General features: G+C 36.6%; 1 protein-coding gene across 1 annotated transcript in view; it reads right to left on the bottom strand.

Moving 5' to 3' along the window:
- Positions 1–5,391: 5,391 nt before the first annotated feature.
- LOC140150916 (cytidine monophosphate-N-acetylneuraminic acid hydroxylase-like) overlaps positions 5,392–20,907 on the bottom strand; it is a 64,283-nt gene continuing 48,767 nt past the window's right edge. The window contains exons 11-16 of the mRNA XM_072173071.1: positions 14,814–14,861; positions 12,225–12,351; positions 11,330–11,452; positions 10,997–11,112; positions 8,919–9,046; positions 5,392–7,123 (exon numbers count right to left, since the gene is read on the bottom strand). Coding sequence (XP_072029172.1) covers positions 6,966–7,123; positions 8,919–9,046; positions 10,997–11,112; positions 11,330–11,452; positions 12,225–12,351; positions 14,814–14,861 — 700 coding nt within the window. The 3' untranslated portion in view covers positions 5,392–6,965. The remainder of the gene's footprint in view (positions 7,124–8,918; positions 9,047–10,996; positions 11,113–11,329; positions 11,453–12,224; positions 12,352–14,813; positions 14,862–20,907) is intronic.

The raw sequence follows: 20,907 nt of genomic DNA, 5'->3' as shown, positions 1-20,907 counted from the left end.
TCACGACCTCCTTAATAGAGCCCTTTGACCGATGATCCAGACATAATATTATGTGTTTATAATACAAACGTGGATCTAATACATTCATTCACATGCACCTTAACATATGTCCAACACGGCAAAACATTGAGCACCAAAAGGTTGAAAGACGGACTTCGTAAATATTACGAATAATTTCATTACAGGGATATCCAATTAATGAAATTCCATTGCAAGTTATTTGTACAATTTCTTTGTTTCTTCTTAGATTACAATACGTGACATGATCTGGTCCATGGAGTCCAATGGAGGCATTTTTAAAAATTAAGTTACTATTATTATTAAACAAACATTAGGCTATCATATACTGAAAACACCAAAGGTCTAGCATAATTAGTTCTAGAGTTACAAAATTTTGTGATGTATATTTCTTATGTATTTGATTATTTTTTACTTTATATTTTTGCCTTTATCTCAATTTCAAATTTGCCACCTTTGGCCTCCATGTCAAATATTGACACAATTCCCATCAATTTACTCTTCTTATTCTGTGGTTCAATTATGAAATAATTATATAATATTGAATGGCTTTGAGTGTGATACAAGAATATTTTTCTATCGAGTGCAATATATTCTTGTATCACACGAAAATAAGCCATTCAATATTATTATTATTATTTATATCAGGCTTTTGCTATGTGGTAAAATGAATTTAAGCTTACCAAGCCACCGGGTTTAACCAATGTGTATTGTAATGTAAGCTTACCTTTTGACCTTCTTGTTTTCTGCTCTTTACTCTCCAAAGACAATTTCGGAATAATTATATGTGATGCGATCAAGCAAAATCAGTCGGAACTCGGCCATAATAAATTTTCAGTTTCCTATAGAATAGTAAAACGCATTTACACAGCTGGATTTTGCAGAAAACCCCATTAAAATTGAACAACCAGTTTCAAAGATATGAGCAATTTAAGAGTTTCCAAAACAAGAGGAAACAAAAGGAAAAACTTTAATTGTTTGGCTATATCTCAAAATCAATATTTCCGAGTTCCGACTGATTTGGCTTGATCGCATCACATATATAGGTTTATTTGTAGGCATAGATGTGGATTATATTTCCTAAGGTTATCATCATCCAGAATTGTCGCGAATTAAGTTTGTAATTTTACTTGTTTATACAGTACGAAATCTCCTGTGAGCCGTTACGGTGTCTGTATTGTTGTGCTGTTGTATCATGACGTGTGTTGGTGCTGTCACCATGGTAACGCACGACGCGTACGCGATACACGTACAATATTTAAAAAAATATTGTATTGCATCCGGGTATTTTGCAAATATTGTACAATATACAGTTTTATTGTATCGCTCAAAAGCCTGATATAAATACTAATTATAAATATGTAAACAGAATTGCCTACACTGTTTTCGCTTCCTCACACTGCTAGTAGAATACAACTGAAATTTTTTTCAAATGTAAGAAAAAATTCTCACTAAAAGATATGTTTCATTAGCGTCAGATATTTGTGGATTTTCTTGTAAGAAATAGCACAGTACATTTCTGTGCTACATATTATACAAATTTCAATGAGAATATGTACAATTCATAAAACTGGGTCCCACTGACTTACATATACAACTTCATTTACATGACAATACTGAATTACATAAAAAAAAAACCTGAGATATAACATTTAAATAACATGTAAAAAGTTGGGTAATAACTTGCTTGCAAACTATCCATTTGTTTAAAACTGAGAGCAATTTAGACTTCTACATTTCTGAATATTTTTTACCCACCAGGAGTGCTTCTAACTGACCTCAAATGTCATCAGCTGTTGTTCATAATATGACCCAATATACTGGACCTACTTGCTGTGTAACAGCTGTGACAACGTCACATGACCAGATGATGAAATCAAATTAGCTTATCTAGTAGCCCCTCCTCTTCAGGAAGCAAGTTGATCCAGACTGAGTCTAGTGCTTTAGGCCCGGGTGCTTAATCTCGACGATGAAGTCTGCGGCGTGCTCGCAACCCAAGACGCAGACCCAAGCCGATGCGCCTATGCTGAGAAATAAAATACTGTTGCGATATGCACTAATAAAATGTGTGTCTGCTCGATGAAAAGCAATGTTCAGTCACCCGTTCATCGGCTTGATCGGCCCAACTCCTACATTTCTCGCAACCGGCTTATAACACTTGACAACAATACCCTAACAAATTAGTATCCTTGAGTGCGTTGATGAAAGAGGCCAATGTTTACTTAATAACATTAACTCGATCTCTGCTGCAAACCCAACATTTTTACACATTTTAAAATTATGTGCATACTTTACTCCTATGGTAGGTTAGTCAAAATAGCTGTAGTTTGAAGCAAATGCTATTTACCATGATGACGTTTGCATGATAATATATTGAAAGTAATTTGTTCAACAAAACTGCACATTAGCCAACAATATCGCGAGCTATTATTATATGAAACAATACAAATTCCCTGTTTTGGTATTAATCATGTTAATATTATATTAATGAAATGCTTTCTGAAATTAGGATCTAAATAAATTTACTCCCGGGGGATATGAAAGTAGAGGTAGCAACTTTGATTATATTTAGCTAGTCCTCTGAGGCTAGTATTATAGGCTGATATGATATGATGCCCTCAATACCAGTATACTGATGAATTTGTAATAATTTTATTTAAAACATCTGTACTTTCATCATACATCATGTACATTACGCCAAGAGTTACAGATATTTCGGTTTAACTAACGTAGGGCTATTAATTAAGAGAGTGGTAGGACGTCCTTTGACCCGAAATGGCAAATTTGGTAGGAAAGCACGCTTTCTTATTTCATCAAATGAAGTTGTCAGAGACTAGCAATGGTTAAAATTCATGTATTATTGCAAATAATGTATAATGTCAAGAATCTTTTACGGGAAATATATATGCTATATAATTATATCCTATATATAATTTATATAAAACAATGGTGAAACCGATAAAAGAAAGAGAGAAAAAAGTGAAAACATATAAACCCTTTAAAGCAGAACCAATGTGCTTTATACCATTTCTATGCTTGGATGATATCATTATGACCTTCGATATATATACTTTGCCGGACTATATCGACTGATCCGCAAATTGCTCACGGTGAGTAAACTCAAGTAAGTACTACAATAAACATTAATATAAAGGTTTTGAGTAATGAATGGCAACCGCAGAGCAAGAAGATTGCAAGATGTTGAAGCTCGATGCACATAACTGCTCGCGAATTCGCAACCAGGTATATGGCTTCACTATATTAATTCATCGGCTTGCTGCGGCTTGAAACTGCAACACGCAGTAGAGCCATCGAAATGCTGCGAGACGACGCAGAGGTAATCGTCGAGATTAAGCACCGGGTCCTTAGGAATATCCCGAGTGGCACAGCCCAAGGGATATTCCGAGGTCCAAAGCAAAATGTTTAGATTTTTCACAATGTCTGACATATAACTGATGCAAAGTTATTAACCAAATTCATAACCGTCATTTTTAACTCATCACTCAACCAAATCTCAAGATTTTATTCTCTGAAATTTTTGAACAATTTTTATCAAAACGTATATTTCGCCCTTCAAAAAGTCGAACAGGCTGAGACGGACTTACCAATTACAGCACTGCGCAATCACGCTATGTGCAAATATGGTAGTTGCGTACGCGTGAAGTGTTCTGGCGCAACAGATGCGCACACGCGGAAGTCATTGTACCGCGTAACCATACGCAGAGGTCATTGATGGATATCAATAACCTCCGCGCCGGTACACCGCGTTGTGCGTAAATCACCTAACGACCAATTTGATTGGGACGCACATATGGCATGATACGCGGAGGTTATGAATTGCTACTATAAGAGGCTAAATTGTGAGAGTAGGTAATGCTACAAGGGACATTCAGTATCCATATTGGATTGTCATATGGGGCCAAAAATTGCACCTCAAATCAAATCATAATTGGCTTTTAAATACAAATGGTTTGCATGTGTAGCAACCATTATTGCCATTATCATTTGTACTACTTCGGGTACTTTTTATAAAAATACCTGCATATAAACAATACTTGAAGTATACACTAAAGTAACATGGTGAGATAATGCAATAGTGCCCTATTGGACTACGGTATTCCAGTTGAAATTCATACACCATTGGAAGACATGACCTTAATCTTCTACACAGGGTGTGTGAATGGGGTTACCTGATGGGTGACTCCATTTGAAATCTACACCCCCTTTGTGGGAGATAAAGGACATGTATTCCATATGGAACAAGTGGGAATTAAAAAAGAACTTTCAATGTAACACAATAAAGCAGAAATATGTATTGGTATACTTTATCCTATTAGTTAACACACAAAGCAACATAGAATACATTTTGGTCTCTGACCACTTCCTCCTCCCTGCATATCCAAGATGGCTGCCATGACAGAAGCAGCCATCTTGGTGACTAATCTAACATTTCTCATTGTTCATACAAAAAAAGGGAAAAGTGACACTCAAGGAGCGATCTGACACACACATACATAAAATAAATATATATCAACAACAACAAATGAAGGGACAAGATCGAGCGCATAGCTCAGAGATTGGTTTATGTTCTTTGGCTGTTGCTGGCCAAGGTTGTGGCCGATTGTTCGGAGTGGCAGTATAAATCCATCTTCAGGGGTACACACATAGCTTCGTTGTGAAAAATAGAGTCATCTGAAGTTTACTGTAAAGGCCTTTGATCCCAATCAACAGGGAGCGAGAGAGAAAGAAAATATCGAGCCAGGTCTTATTTTCTGTAACTCCCGCTTCTCCCATCACTGTTCATGTAGCTCACTTCACAGCAACTAAGTCTAATCAATTATTTATCTTAATTAACAATACAATTAATCATTCACAAATTAGCACACACGGAAGTTCATGGACTTCAAACAATGTGAATTTAAATTTTGCATGTGATTGGTTATGCCTAAGCCATATCATAAGAACTTCCTTTGTTTATATACATTTATTTACATTGGCAATATAAAATATATGAGGACTTAACACTTCCTGTTCACAACCCAAATGGCAATATTCCCTTCCCTACAAATTCAAGATGGCTACTGTGGAATGAGCAGCCATTTTGGGTCGTTATGGCATGAGCAGCCATCTTGAATGTGCAGTAAAGGTGAATTTAAAAACTGTTGATTAGAACTGAGGAATAATCATTTGAAATGTTTATGAAATAATTGTAGTATATATGCTTTCCTCACTTGCATATCCAAGAGGGCCAACATGGGTGTGTGCCATCATTGTATTTATGCAGCAAAGGAGTGGAATTTGCTGTTAGGGCATTTATGTTAAAGCTTTTTAAGCATCTCATCTTGAGGAGTGATTAGGTTTTTTTGTTTTGACATAATTTGCAATGTGTCCATCACCATCTGGGCTGCCTGTAAGCAAGTAATTGGTTCAAGTCTAGGTTGAATTGGCAACGATCAAAAACCAAGGCATAAAAGAACAACATGTCAAGCTAAGGTTAAAATTGCTACAACATTTCATTTTTAGGACATACTTGAACAGTGTAATAATGTTTAGGTCTATATATTTCAATGTGTACTCTAAATACAATTATTATTATTAGTAGTAGTATAGATTAACATAATGAGGGATTTTTAGCAGACAGTTTGAGTTTGTGTGATAATGCATTACCGAGTAAATATCCTTAACATAATTGATTGGATGGGTTTTAATATATACCATATTATGCAAGGTGAAAAGCTGCATACTTGTTATTGAATGGTTGGGTAATGGTACTTGAATGAATACCATATGGTTCATATAGCTTAGCACACTGATACGTTTCCAGTTACCTATTTCTAAATCATAAATTACTAAATCAAAATCTAGAAGTTTCATTAAGATATTAATCCGATATATTCTAAGCAGAATATATATCCACCTCAAAGATCTTTTCCTACACTGGTCTGTCTATAAGTAATCAATTCAATTACAATTTTTGCGAACATTTTGTTTTAAAGTCAGTCCGTTCACTTCTGACAGATTTGGAGAAACTGGTCTATTCCAGTTGAAATCCATACACCCCCTATGGAAGACACAACCTTAATCTCCCAAACAGGGAGTGTAGAGTTCAAAATGAGTCACTCATTCAGATGACCTTATCTGATATTTGCACTGCCTGTGTGGAACATGTCGTCATGTCTTTCATAGGGATGTATGGATTTCACATTCCAAGCTTTGATTTGTTCCCCCTAAAAACACATTTATTGCTTGAAAACACATCCTATATTCACAACACACAAGGTGTGTTGAAAAAAAAAACTAGATACACTGCAATGTATTAACTATTATAACACTTAAAAGGGCATTTTGTGATCCACAGCATCATCCCCCCATTTTTCTCAAAAAAAGTTGAGATTTTCATATCACTGGAAACCTCTGGCTACATAATGTTTATGTACAAACAAATTTCTTGCAGATTAATTCGTTTAGCATATTTAAGATATTGTGAAATTTGAATTTCGTTCTGGCATAACTCGCAAATGCAAAATCAGAATCAACTGAAATTTTTAGAATAAGTTTTTGTAGATATCCACTGAAAAATGTCATAAAAGGAGGATGATACGATCATGAAATACTCCTTTCAGTTGAATAAACAAGTGATATTAAAAACTGGAATGTAATGGTGATATCTTGATGGGCAGCCAGCAAGTGTGTAGTAGTAAATTCATCTGCCAGTCTGTCACCATATCACCTCATAGCAGCTGCATCAACTTTGTGGTCCTAGGCTATTTCATTTGAAAATCAACCCCCTATGGAAGACATGACCTTAATCTTCTACACAGCAGGTGTAGATTTCAAATGGAGTCATCCATTCATGTAACCCCATTTGAAATTCACACTGCATGTGGAAGATTAAGGTTATGCCTACCATAGCAGGTGTCTGGATTTTAACTTGAATAACCTAATTATTATTTTAGTTTCCATACTGCAAGACCAATGGCTAGTGCAGCAACACCTGCAGCTGGGACGATCCATTTCAGTGATGACCCTGCCGATTGGCTTGGTAATGATGACGAGTCTGTGGTGTGGTTGGAGGCACTGCTACGGTTGGCTGTAATTGGTGTACCTGTAGGTGAATGGACAATAGGGTGGGCCAAAAAACACATTTTTTTCTCGAATCGACTTGGAACTCTCTGAGAATTTTACTGGGGTACATACTAGTATTGTGCTGAAATATCAGTAATATCGGAGCATGTTTCTCCCAGGCAGTAGGTTTTCCCAAAATCCCTACTTTTTTGCTATTTCTTACTGTATAACTCTATATATATCAGTAGAAACAATCTGGGAAAAGTAGGCATTCAGATGCCATCCTAACCAATATTAAACACTTTGGGTAGTTTGTTTGGACCCTCTAGAATATCACCAAATAGCAAGCCGTCACCAATTGGTTACCATTATTTTTGCTAAAGACACGCATGTAAGTCAAATATTAATGATATTTGAGTTGCTATATTAAGGGGTAGGGGTAGCATTATGGAGACTTTCCCCAGTTCTACTCAGTCAAATTTCTCAAATGCGGTATTGTTGCACAGATATGAACTGAAGCATTGCCAAAAATAAATGCTATATGATTTTCGGTTATCCATGTTTTGACCAGAGGTCAAAAGGTCACACAGCCTTGAAAATTACTACAAATCAGGTGTCACATGACCCTTTAGCCCCTGGTTATGTCAGAGCTGCTCTAAATTCATATCTCGTGTATTGTTTGTACTTTTGCAGTTCATATCTACCCAACAAGACCAATATTGTGAAATTTGACTCAGTAGAACTGGGGAAATGCTCCATAATGCTACCCCTACCCCTTAACTTAGCAATTCAAATATCATCAATATTTAACTAAATACAGGTCTCTAAAAACATAATGGTAACCAATTGGAGACTGCTTGCTATTTGGTGATGTTCTGGAGGGTCTAATCAAACTACCCAAATTGTTTAATATTGGCTATGATGTCATCTCAATACCTACTTTTCCCAGGTTGTTTCCACTGATTTCTCTATAGAGTTATACAGTAAGAAATGGCAAATAAGTAGGGATTTTGTGAAAATCTACTGCCTGGGCGAAACATGCTCCGATCTTACTGATATTTTAGCACAATAGTAGCATGTACCCTAGTAAAATTATCCGAGAGTTCCAAGTCGATCCGAGAAAAAAGGTGTTTTTTGGCCCACCCTAATGGACAATACAAATAGTTATTTTGAATTACGACATCTCTATAGAAGGTGGTACATGTATAGGTGCGACTCTTTATACATGGGACTGATGGCTTAACGTCCCCGCTGAAGGATAGATTACTCTAATGTTTCATTTACCCAATTCTAAACTAACCATGGGGAGAGTGGAAGTCTGCATTTAATCTACAGATGTTACCAATTAAATTCAGACTTTTTCCTCCAAGTTAATACCCCAGCATGTTACGATACTGGGAATTGAACTAGTGAGTACTCTATCCACTAGGCTATGGTCTCCCTGATCCATGTACTGAATATACCTCAGTGCATCTCACAATGTCAGATATCATTTTCCACATAAAACTCTTGCTATACATTCTAATAGATTGCATGGCTAGTCAATACAAGGATCCTTGGATTGTCTGTCGGAAATCAATGTGTACCAAAATTGCAATAACAATTGATTAACTTCCTCTGTATTTGTAAAAATCTTTGAGGGGCCACGATTTATTTCGAAAATAAAATTAGTCTAGAAAATGCGCCATTGGACCCTTCAATCACTTATTAAGAAACATGAAATCCACACAGGTGCATTGCTCTATTTATAGTTATTTGTGGTCAATACGATTTTTTGGGATTGTTTTGGGGAACTCAATCTGATGATATGACCCTGCATAAACAAATTTCCCTACCTGGTATAAGTACTGGGTCAGGCTTCCATACTTCTTTTCTGGGTGCTTCCATACTCTTCCTCTCTTCAAGGAACTTCTTCCAATCAGGTGGGTCCCGTGGTAACAAGATTTGCATATGATTCCAGAATCTGCATTGGATAATCAATGCAAACAGATGAATATGTGACGTGTCATGTCAAAAGGAGACACTTTTGGGCAGGTTATCAATTTTGAGGTTTTTACATATCTTAAATATAGAGATATTTTGCTCCACAATGCCATTTTCTCCAATGAAATCGGACATTCCTAAGTGAAGATATTGAGTTGGCAAGTTGTGGTATTATAAAATTGGAAATTGAGATATCGTCCTTTAAAAATATCATTGACACTGTTGAGAGTAGGGTTTACCTTGAAAAATGACTCAATACAAGATGCCCGTTATTTTCCGGTCTGAAACTATCAGACAATATTTTTAACATTAATAACATCACACATTCGCAACAAATCCAAATTGTGAAAAAATCACCTCCGGGCAGATTTTTGGCTATTTCTCCATTTACGATCCTGCCCAAAAGGGTCTCCTTTTGACATCACAAAATGTGAGCAAGGCAACACACAAAGAGCACACATTTGATTACACTGGTAGTTTTGACTTTGGTTGAGTGTACTGTATGTACTCCTTGCATCAAATAAATATTATTATTATTATAATTCAAATAAATATCATTATTATTATAATTCAAATAAATATTATTATTATCAATTCTAAGGTATACTTCAAAGGAAGACAGGATCAGAGTTTTGAGTGTTTCAAAGGTTTGTGTGTGCTGTGCTTAGAGCATGTTTTTGACACACCCCGTTACATGTAGAGCGCGAACAACCATGCACTTTGAATCAATAGTATGGTTCAAAAAGTCCAAGTGTGTGAAAACATTGGATCCTAAACATAAAATGAACTATATTCATTAGACGATTTATGAGCTTTAAAATGTTGGACAACATTGTACGTCGCTCTCAAAATAAACTCCTCAACAAAAGTTTGGACAGCATCGATATCTGTATCTCCAATTATTTGTGACATATTCATATCGTGTTGCATATCAATGGATAGCTACAATACTCCCCTTTACAATAACACCCCATTTGAAACAATAACATTTTTCACGGCTGAGTACACGCCTTGTGCATGTAGTGGGGTCTCAAACAGAGTTTGCCAAAATTGAGCATTATTCTGTGCAGCAAGCTGCACTCACATATCTTCACAATCTGGGACCTAATGCAATCCTTCCAGATGACACCATTCGCCACACAGAGCCACGGTAGTCAACGACTACCTACAGAATATGGGAGTAGAGACCAAATGGCCTGCCACCAGGCCAGACCCGGGGGGCAGACCGTAACCCGATTGAACACTTGTGGGACCAGCTTGATCGTGCTGTACGTGCCAGAGAATGGAATGCCATGTCACAGTAACGTGTAACCAGGTCGGTGATCAGCATGAGGAGAATGTGCATGACTATTGTGCTGCGTATGGTTTTTCCACCTGCTATTGAGGTTAGTGACTAGCACAGCATAATGGTCAATTTGGCACATTCTGTTTGAGACCCCACTACATTAACAAGGCGTGTACTCAGCCGTGAAAAATGACATTTTTTTCAAATGGGGTGTCATTGTAAAGGGGAGCATTGTAGCTATCCATTGATATGCAACACGATATGAATATGTCACAAATAGTTTGAGATACAGATGCTTGAAAGAACTTTCCAAACTTTTGTTGAGGAGTTTAGCTCAACCAATAAATATGGGCTCAATTGATACAATTTTATATCAAAGTGTGCCATGTGAAAAGCAAAATAATCCGGTACATTGAGTTGCCTCCATGAGTGATACACAAATATGGCGGAGGTGCATAATACTCTTTGATTCCATATCACTGGATGTCGGCTAATATTGTGTGGCCCGCATAAGAAAATTTCGAACACCTTATGAATCCACATTGGGGATTTATAAGGTGTTCATTAATTATTCAGAAAGAAAACATTTTATATTTGATCGCAAGCAAATTATTTCAGCGTTTTTTCAGCAAACTCCATACTTACAAATAGTGAAATGTGTCAGGTTCTCTGGAGATTCGGTTGTTGAAGCCTATGTACAAGTTATCCCAGAACATTCCATGTAGGACAGTTTGTCTGTGAACTCCAATACGATTTTGCATCTACACACAAAAACAAAAAGCAACATTTTATATTACTAATGTGTTTTATTAAGCCTTTGAGGCTTCAATGTGTATTGCACTTGATGTCCTTAATTACTAATGTCCTTACTTGAGCTCTGAATGTTTGTAACATGTTGTCGTCACATACTTCAAAACTGTAAATAATTACAAAAGATACTAATAAAGTATTCAGACAGTTATCAACTTTAGCACATACCTCCAAGTAGTTGTGTACTCTTGCAGGTCTTTCCTTTGGATATGTTGGTGTTGCACCTTCAAAGTCAACCAAGAAGTCATCGCCACCTTCTATAGGATGAAAGTTATCATCTGTCTCTATCATCTGATGAAAGAACATCAATTGACAGACTATCAGTGGTCACAGCAAAATTGGTAAAAATTATTTGATATCAGAAGGACATTCCACGTATTCAGAATGCATTTGATGTGTCTGATGTGCTATTGTGTCCTACAAAAATACAGTGCAAACATTGCTATCCGATCCTGTAATGTGGGTTAATATATGTGACCATCCAGCACAACTGAGCCCTGAAGTTGCCAATCATCATTTTTGAGATATTCAACCAAAATATTCTGCTTGAAATTAGCTTTAAAATGATGTATATCATGTCAATAGTACTTGACATTTAAGTAGTGAAAAATCAATAAAACAGTCAATAAATCCTTTGTTTCCTATTGTTTATTGTTAAGTTCAATGGAGCATATCTCAATAGTGGCACTGGCGACATCCGGGTTCAGTTGTGGAGGATGGTCACATATGAGTCAGTAAACAAGCAGTTTGGGTTCAAGGCAGAAGGGCTCATGAATAGTCAACCCCACATGGTATAGGTGTGCATCTTCCTTTTTCCATAGCTCTGAGCAACTTATCACTCATTGCTTAGCATGCATTTTGACACAAAAAGAATGCAAACAACAACACACTTTGAATCCAACTTTCCCGGGCACATAGAGAAATCATTCAGAGGTACTATTGCCCTCAATGAGTTGACATGCAAACATGGTGCAGTCAGTTCTCTTTGTTTCTACTTTATTAAGAACAAGTTACCCCCTCTCAATAATGCCAATGCTTGGTGATGGAATTAGGTGTTCCTTACCCTAATGACAAGATTGTAACTATGGAAACCACACCAATTGTAGTACACCGAGATCCATTCTGGATAGGCGAAGATCTCGTTATCCACGGTACTGTTGATTTCATCAAGGTACTTATCAAAATCCCAACTAAATGATGAAAACAAAATTAAATAAAACAAATCAAAACATATAGTGTTAATGCTCTGTGTACCAGCCAAAGGCTTCAATATCAAAAGTCCAAAGTTTAATCTAAGATATTTTCTCAAAATACAGGGTGTCCCAGAATGATCTATACCGGAAAAGTTGATTTTTTTAGGTATGAAGGGCATTATTATAGGTAATATTGTTTTCAATTCTAAGATCAACATATAGTTATCTTTCTTAGAAATTTTAGATTTTAGAAATTAGACGCTGCTAATATAAGTTACAGGATATTGCGTAAAAATGGTGAATTTAGGGTTTTCACAAAACAAACCATTTTGAAAATGTGTAAAATTACTAACTGTTCAGCACAAAGTTATTTGGAAAATGTTATACAGGTACTTTTGTTCTTACTTTCCTAACTAGTCGATATCTATCGATTATTTATGATGTTACGAATAAAGGATTTGTTACGCTTGAGTGACCTTATGCTATTGTATTTTTTGTTGGCAGTTTTGAAGATAATTATTGCGGTGTCTGCGTTTCATCATTTTAAATGCCGGCAAAGATGGATTTGTCATAAAAGTATAGAGGATGTTTGTCCTTAGTGTCGTGGCATTTATTTATGTCCACAGTAAATTGGCAAACCAACAGCTACGTAACGGAGAAGATTAAAATTGACTACAGCGGATCCTTGAGGAAGTTTTATTCTCTGTAATAATGCCTTTTTTGGGTACAAATTGTGGTAAAATTTACATAAAAAGTCATTTTTTTAACCTAAATATCTGAAGTCATATTGAAATGTTTCACTTAATTCCATATCAAGAATTGTTCAGCAGTGTACGCTCTACATCTGTGCCAAATTTGATGTATTTCCTATAAAATAATGTAGGATTTCTCCAATATATTGCACAGCACGGCTGGACGATGGTGATAAAGCATCCATGTGTTATGATGCCTTTGCGCTGTAAATTACACAAATGTAGTTTTCGTCCATTTCCAGTAATATCAATGTCACGCCAAAACGAATCAAGCTATTTCCATGAAAGTCATAGGATAAGTAGGTGACATGTGTGCCATTGTATTGCACTTAGATACCCTGTTAACTATATATTTGTAATATTTTTTTCAAACACGGTATAGATCATTCTGGGACACCCTGTATCAAGAGCTATATTAACAACCACTAAAGAACTGAACAATAGACATCATTGTCATACGGTTATGTATCACCTGTTGCCATGGTTGTTATGTGTTTATTATTAAATGTCAGAGTCAAGTGCCATATGTTCAGTCGTTACTGATAAATCATTAACTACAACTGGTTACCGCTTATGTCAATATGCTATCACAGACTGCAGCTGTTATGGTTGATAACATCAACTTCTGGATGTATAAATATATGCAGACCTGCCAACCTACCGAAGTCAGAATGAGGGACATTGAGACCAAAACCTTGTATATGTACACAAACCAGGTACTGACAAATTCAAAGACATAAGGTGTGCAATACTTTCAGAATTCAGATAAGGTTTTGCAGGTCTGTATTTGCAGTATTTATCACAACAGACTAAAGAGATTGCTATAGCAAATTTCAAAGTGACATTTTCATCCTTTTCTGTTGTTCTTACATTCAAATTTGCCATCACTAAAATTTTCAAAAAACAGGACTGTCCCTCATTTTCACTTTGGTAAACCCCAAATGAGGGACAGTCCCTCAAAACGAGGGACAGTTGGCAGGTCTGTATTATATGTGATTACAATCAAGCAAAGAAAGTTCTGTTACAGACAGTAACTTCCTACATAATTAGTAAAAAACACATCCAATGATTGATCTCAAAACAAAATTTCACAAAATCAGACTGTTAAAAAATTGTACCTAGCAACACCATGAACACACACAAAGGAGCAGGCGGCGGATGACATAATCGAGCCGGCAACTTCTGAAACCGCCCGGCCATATGGCATTTTCCAATATCGTTACCCTCATAACCAAAGTGCCTAAGTCATTATTACATTTCTCATTTGCAATTTTGATTTAGTGAATAATAAACCCATAATTAATAAAAAATTTCCAGCTGCATTCTTCATTAACTTGTGGAATACATCAAAAGAGATGAATTCCACAAGTTAATGAAGAATGTGGCTGGAAATTTGATTAGTTATGGGTTTATTACTCAGAAAATCAAAATTGCAAATGAGAAACATGTAATAATGACTTGGGCACTTTGGTTATGAGGGTGACGAATAGTCGGTTAGTTTTGTGGGGTTCATTATCGAACCCCAACGGTTTTAGCTTGTATTTATATTATTTATCAACATAGGCCTATTTGTTTGTGATATTTCAAGCGTTTTAAAATTTCAAAATAATCCCATTCAATTACACGGTTGACTATGAAAATTTACTGAATTTAGAGAATGCAATGCGGCCACCACCTGCAAAGGAGTGTGATTTTACATTTACTTACCTTTCTTTGAAAACCTTAGTACCTGGCGGTGGTGGGGTGATGAAATCTCTGAAAACAAAAAAATAATCAATATTAACATGAACCAATTCTTTGTTTAATGGGCTATTTCCTTGTACATATATTGTATTGGGCTATTTCATATGACATTTGCCATACCCCTGTGAAAATTAAGAAAAATTTTCCACAGAGGGGGCATGTTTTTCATGAATTTTGAAACCCATCCTCCCTCTGTACATGGGTTCACATACAAGCGAGTATTTCAAATGGAAGTTACCCTACTGTGTATTCTATTTGAAAGCCTTACTATCTCTGTGGAATACTTTAGCTAGCTAAGGGAGGACAGTTTTTATGGTCTACTTAGCTCAGCAATGCTTTGCTGTCTTCGATAATGGTTCATGTACGCTAGAGCGTTTGATAGGAACAAGCGAACAGTATACGAGTTTGCTGATATCTATTGGAGCGTCCAGCAGAGCAGCAGGATTAAACACGGTCGATGGTAAAACCAAAATCAATTTCCTTTGTGTCAGTAAGTACATAACGACCCACACATCAACTACTCAAGTGGTCATTAAATAATCATGTCTGGGGTCGTGTCTGCGGTTAATAGAAAGTACATAATGTGTATAAGTTTATGTTTACATAAAGTGGTGTATATTAGGTTTCAAGGGGTTGTTAATTCAAGCATGGTCGTAAAATTGATTCGATCGATATTTTGGTCAATGCGCTGTATCGGAGCAGAGTTGTCAATTGAGCGGAGCCTAAAAGAGTTTGTTACAGGCTTTAATCGGTTTGGGCTTTGATAAAAGCCAGGTACCTCTCCGATACAATGCGCTATCGAAGACAGCAAAGCATTGCTGAGCTCAGTAGACCATAAATACTGTCCTCCCTAAATAGCCCACATAGGGAGTGTGGTTTGTAAATGGAATAGTGCTATTACACAAAGCAAACTTGATTTTGAATTAACATTCAAGTTATTTACTGTAACATGATGTTAGGTTTTCTTTAGGGATGCATGCTACCCAGTAAATTCCTTGGTACCAGTAGCAAAGTTTGATCTTTTCAAGGCCTCGTAGATATATTTATGTACCCATTCATCCTTGGCTTTCTGAACAATAGAGGCCGTCAGCGTGACGTCATATTCCGCCATCTTGTGGGTACACGCTGCGATGGTCGTTCGATCTCCATGCACGATGATGCGTGATAACAGCTGCGTGGCAAGCTGCGCCCTGCGCGTAGTGTCCGACGCATGAACACACGTATCATTTGTACCCACAAGATGGCGAAAGGCTGACGGCCTCTATTGTCAAAACAACAATACACCTAGCCTGAGCCCGAGCAATATTTGATATTGCAAGTGAAACAGAAATCATAACATTTAGAAACAATTAAGCATAGAGGGTTTACACTGAAGGATCAAAAAGTCACTCCTGAGTTTCAGGACAGAGTGGGTGGGATCAGGGTAGAGGGGGTGGGAGTGCTACTTTTTTCTTTGGGATCGAGACCGGAGTAGGATTAAAATTGGAACTAGACTTAGCTGTGGTCTAAGACCACGAACACAGCCGTGTTGTAACCCCTTAATGACCTTTGACCCCAAAATCTACGAAAAATCCACAGCCATTGCCTTATGCCAATGCATGTGTGCACATAGTATCATTCTGCCATGTTATTTGTGACAGAGGGGACATTTTGAATGTTTTTCGTCTTGGACCGGAAGTGACCCCTTAATGACCTTTGACCCGAAATAAAAAAAATACCACATATACATTAGGTAAATATAATTCATATGTGCACATAATGTCATCCTCCTATGTTTTTCTTAGCTAATAAAATGTTTTGAAGGAATTTGGTTTTATACCGGAAGTGACCCCTTAATGACCTTTGACCTCAAATTTGTTTATGATTCATAGACACTGGGTAATAACAATGTATGTGTGCAAGTTGCGTCACCGTCCTACGTCATTTGTGGGTGAAGTAGCATTTTGAAGGTATTTCGTTTTATACCGGAAGTGACCCCTCAATGACCTTTGACCCCAAATAAAAAATACCACATATATATACATTAGAGAGCGCACCACCAATGATTGCGCCATTGGATTACACAGGGAAATACGCACGTTTGGATGGCGTTTTGTCACTGCAAAAACGTAATATAGATAAAAAGTTTGGTATCAAAGTAAAGCTTATCACGTGTAGAATATTATTCTTTTAACAGAATATATTGGTGACCATCTACTTTTTTTGCTATTTGGCCGCAAAGAAAAAAGGTGCAAATTTAACCCTAAAAAACCACTCAATGTTTGATACCGGACGTTGTTCAAATTCGCGCCAAAACTTCACCTCTGAAATAAAATAGTGGGATTTTTTTTCTCCGATTCCTTCATGTAGACACTTGTCGGAAGTAAATGAGCTGAAAAAGCGCGAATTTTGACATTATCTTTAGAAAATAAAGCCGCAACTAGCTGAAATAAGCGGTGGACTATTTTAACCGAATTTCACTGGTACATAAATCGTGGAGTTATTTGGTGGTGCGCCCTCTTAGGTTAACACAATTCATGTGTGCACATATCGTCACTCTCCTATGTTTTTCTTAGCTAATAAAAAATTTCGAAGGAATTTGTTTTTTTACCGGAAGTGACCCCTTAATGACCTTTGACCTCAAATCTGTGTATGATTTATAGACACTGGGTAATAACAATGCATGTTTGCAAGTGGCGTTACTGTCCTACGTTTTTGACCCCTGTGACCCTTACATGACCTTTGACCCCACAAATTTCATGTGATATGTAGGGGCATGGTCAATGATGATTGTGACCAAGTTAGGTCAAAATCGGTGTACGGATGTCAGTGCTAGAGCAAATGTAATGGTCGACAGAAGAAGAAGAAAGAACTAGACTTAGCTGTGGTCTAACCCACGAACACAGCCGTGTTATAACCCCTATATGACCTTTGACCCCAAAATATATGAAAACGCCCATAGACATTGGCTAATGTCAATGCATGGGTGCACGTGGCACCACTTTGCTATGTTACTTGTGGCAGAACGGTAATTTTGAAGGTTTTTCGTTTTATACCGGAAGTGACCCCTTAATGACCTTTGACCTCAAACAAAAAATACCATATATACATAAGGTAAACATAATTCATGTGTGCACATACCGTCACTCTCCTATGTTTTTCTTAGCTTATAAAATGTTTTGAAGTAATTTGGTTTTATACCGGAAGTGACCCCTTAATGACGTTTGACCTCAAACAAAAAAATACCATATATACATAAGGTAAACATATTTCATGTGTGCACATACCGTCACTTTCCTATGTTTTTCTTAGCTTATAATTTTTTTGGAAGGAATTTGGTTTTATACCGGAAGTGACCCCTTAATGACCTTTGACCTCAAACAAACAAAATACCATATATACATAAGGTAAACATAATTCATGTTTGCACATACCGTCACTCTCCTATGTTTTTCTTAGCTTATACAATTTTTTGAAGGAATTTGGTTTTATACCGGAAGTGACCCCTTAATGACCTTTGACCTCAAATCTGTGTATGATTCATAGCCACTGGGTAATAGCAATGCATGTGTGCAAGTTGCGTCACCGTCCTATGTAATTTGTGGGAGAAGTAGCATTTTGAAGGTATTTCGTTTTATACCGGAAGTGAACCCTTAATGACCTTTGACCTCAAACAAAAAAATACCACATATACATTTGGTTAGCATAATTCATATGTACACATACCGTCACTCTCCAATGTTTTTCTTAGCTTATACAATTTTTTGAAGGAATTTGGTTTTATACCGGAAGTGACCCCTTAATGACCTTTGACCTCAAATCCGTGTATGATTTATAGACACTGGGTAATAGCAATGCATGTGTGCAAGTGGCGTTACTGTCCTACGAAATTTTTGGGAGAAGTAGCATTTTGAGTTGAAATCACGTTTTTGACCCCTGTGACCCCTACGTGACCTTTGACCCCACGAAATTCATGTGACATGTAGGGGCCTGGTCAGTGATGATAGTGACCAAGTTAGGTCAAAATCGATGAATGCATGTAAATGCTAGAGCAAATGTAATGGTCGACAGAAGAAGAAGAAGAAAGAAGAAAGAAGAAGATCCTGTAAGAAAAAAGACACAGCCGTGACTAACGTCACGGCTGTGTAATTAGGCAACTGAATGGTTGGCTTACTAAGGTATGATTCTCGCGCCCCAATAAACGTTGCATCCATATAAGCATCCCATTCAGTAGACTGCTCTAGACGGCTCTTCCTCCGCAAAATCATCTAAAGGAATTTCTTCTCCAGGAGTTTCAAAATCAGCCATGTATATATTTACCAATATTTGTTTACTAAAAAACCCACACTATACAAAAACAACCCATCAAAAAACAACCACACCCAAATCAAACCTCATATTTCAAGTCTTTTAGTTTGTTTTAGATTTAAGAACAATATTGCAGGAAGTAAAAAGAGGAAACGTTCAAAAAGACGTTTCAAGAGATTTCAGTGGGTTTTTTTTATCGTATTTCAAATTTAACATTGTATTTTAGAAATCGAGTATTTTTGACCTTTTTAAATGTCAATATTCTGGCTTGACCTTATGCCGCTATTGGTAGTGTATCTACTACTCCGCGCACTTTTTACATCAAAGCCAAATTCTACGCAAAACAGGTCTACATTTCAGACAAAATAATGAAGACAAATTTAGAGTGAAATAATTTAAGTGAATGAACTTCTCACCTTTCTAGTTATTGTAGGCTTTTTTTATTTACAATTTTGATTACATGTTTTGTGTTTCGAATTCATCATAACAATACAGTCAACTTTTGTCATATAACGGCTCCTATTTCTTGATAATGAAACTCAATCTCTTTATCTCTATATTATGAGCCTTTTGTTTCATCTCATCCAGCTTAAATAACCAGCCTATGATGCTCATAGTGCCCGTATTCATTAGTTATTTGAGATATTAGAGCTCCCAAATGACCAAAAAAAAACACCATATTTTATGATAATAATGATAAATGGGCAGTAATAATGCCTGTCAAAACCAATCTGTTCACGGTTAAAATTAACAAATTATTAGGGTGACATTATTATTTGGGTGACATGTTCACTAGAACAGTGCATTTTTCTGAAGTTCAAACCTTTTTTATGTTAAGGACTTGAAAAAATATAGTTAATGATTCACTAAAAGCGGCACTTTACTGTTTATGAGCTTTTTGAGTTATTTTGTAATGTTTGCATCTTCTCCTTTTTGCCCAGTCGGTTTTTTAAACCGACAAAACTGTCAACAAATTGCCTGTTACCTCTAAACTCTTAAAGTTCATGAGAAAGATGTCAAAATTCGGCGAAAACCACAAACATGACGAAGGTCCATTTCCTTGAAAAAATATGATACTAGAGTTAGCTGTGGTCTAACCCACGAACACAGCCGTGTTGTGACCCCTAATGACCTTTGACCCGAAAATATATGAAAATGCTCATAGACATTGGCTAATGTCAATGCAATGGTGCACGTGGCACCACTTTGCTATGTTACTTGTGGCAGAAGGGGCATTTTGAAGGTTTTTCGTCTCAGACCGGAAGTGACCCCTTAATGACATTTGACCCCAAATAAAAAAAAAACACATATGGATTGGGTAACCACAATTCACGTGTGAACATACCGTTACTGTCCTGTTTTTCTTATCAAAATTCAAATAAACAAAAATTGAAGGTTTTCGTTTTATACCGGAAGTGACCCCTTAATAACCTTTGACCTCAAACAAAAAAAATACCACATATACATAAGGTAAACATAATTCATGTGTGCACATACCATCACTAACCTATGTTTTTCTTAGCTTATACATTTTTTTGAAGGAATTTGGTTTTATACCGGAAGTGACCCCTTAATGACCTTTGACCTCAAATCTGTGTATGATTTATAGACACTGGGTAATAACAATGCATGTGTGTAAGTGGCGTTACTGTCCTGCGAAATTTGTGAGAGAAGTAGCATTTTGTGTTGAAATCACATTTTTGACCTCTGTGACCCCTACGTGACCTTTGACCCCACAAGTTCCATGTGACAAGTAGGGGCATTGTCAGTG

Source organism: Amphiura filiformis, chromosome 4 (genome assembly GCF_039555335.1).
Source record: "Amphiura filiformis chromosome 4, Afil_fr2py, whole genome shotgun sequence".
Lineage (NCBI taxonomy): Eukaryota > Metazoa > Echinodermata > Ophiuroidea > Amphilepidida > Amphiuridae > Amphiura > Amphiura filiformis.
This window is presented reverse-complemented; position numbering and strand designations above follow the sequence as displayed.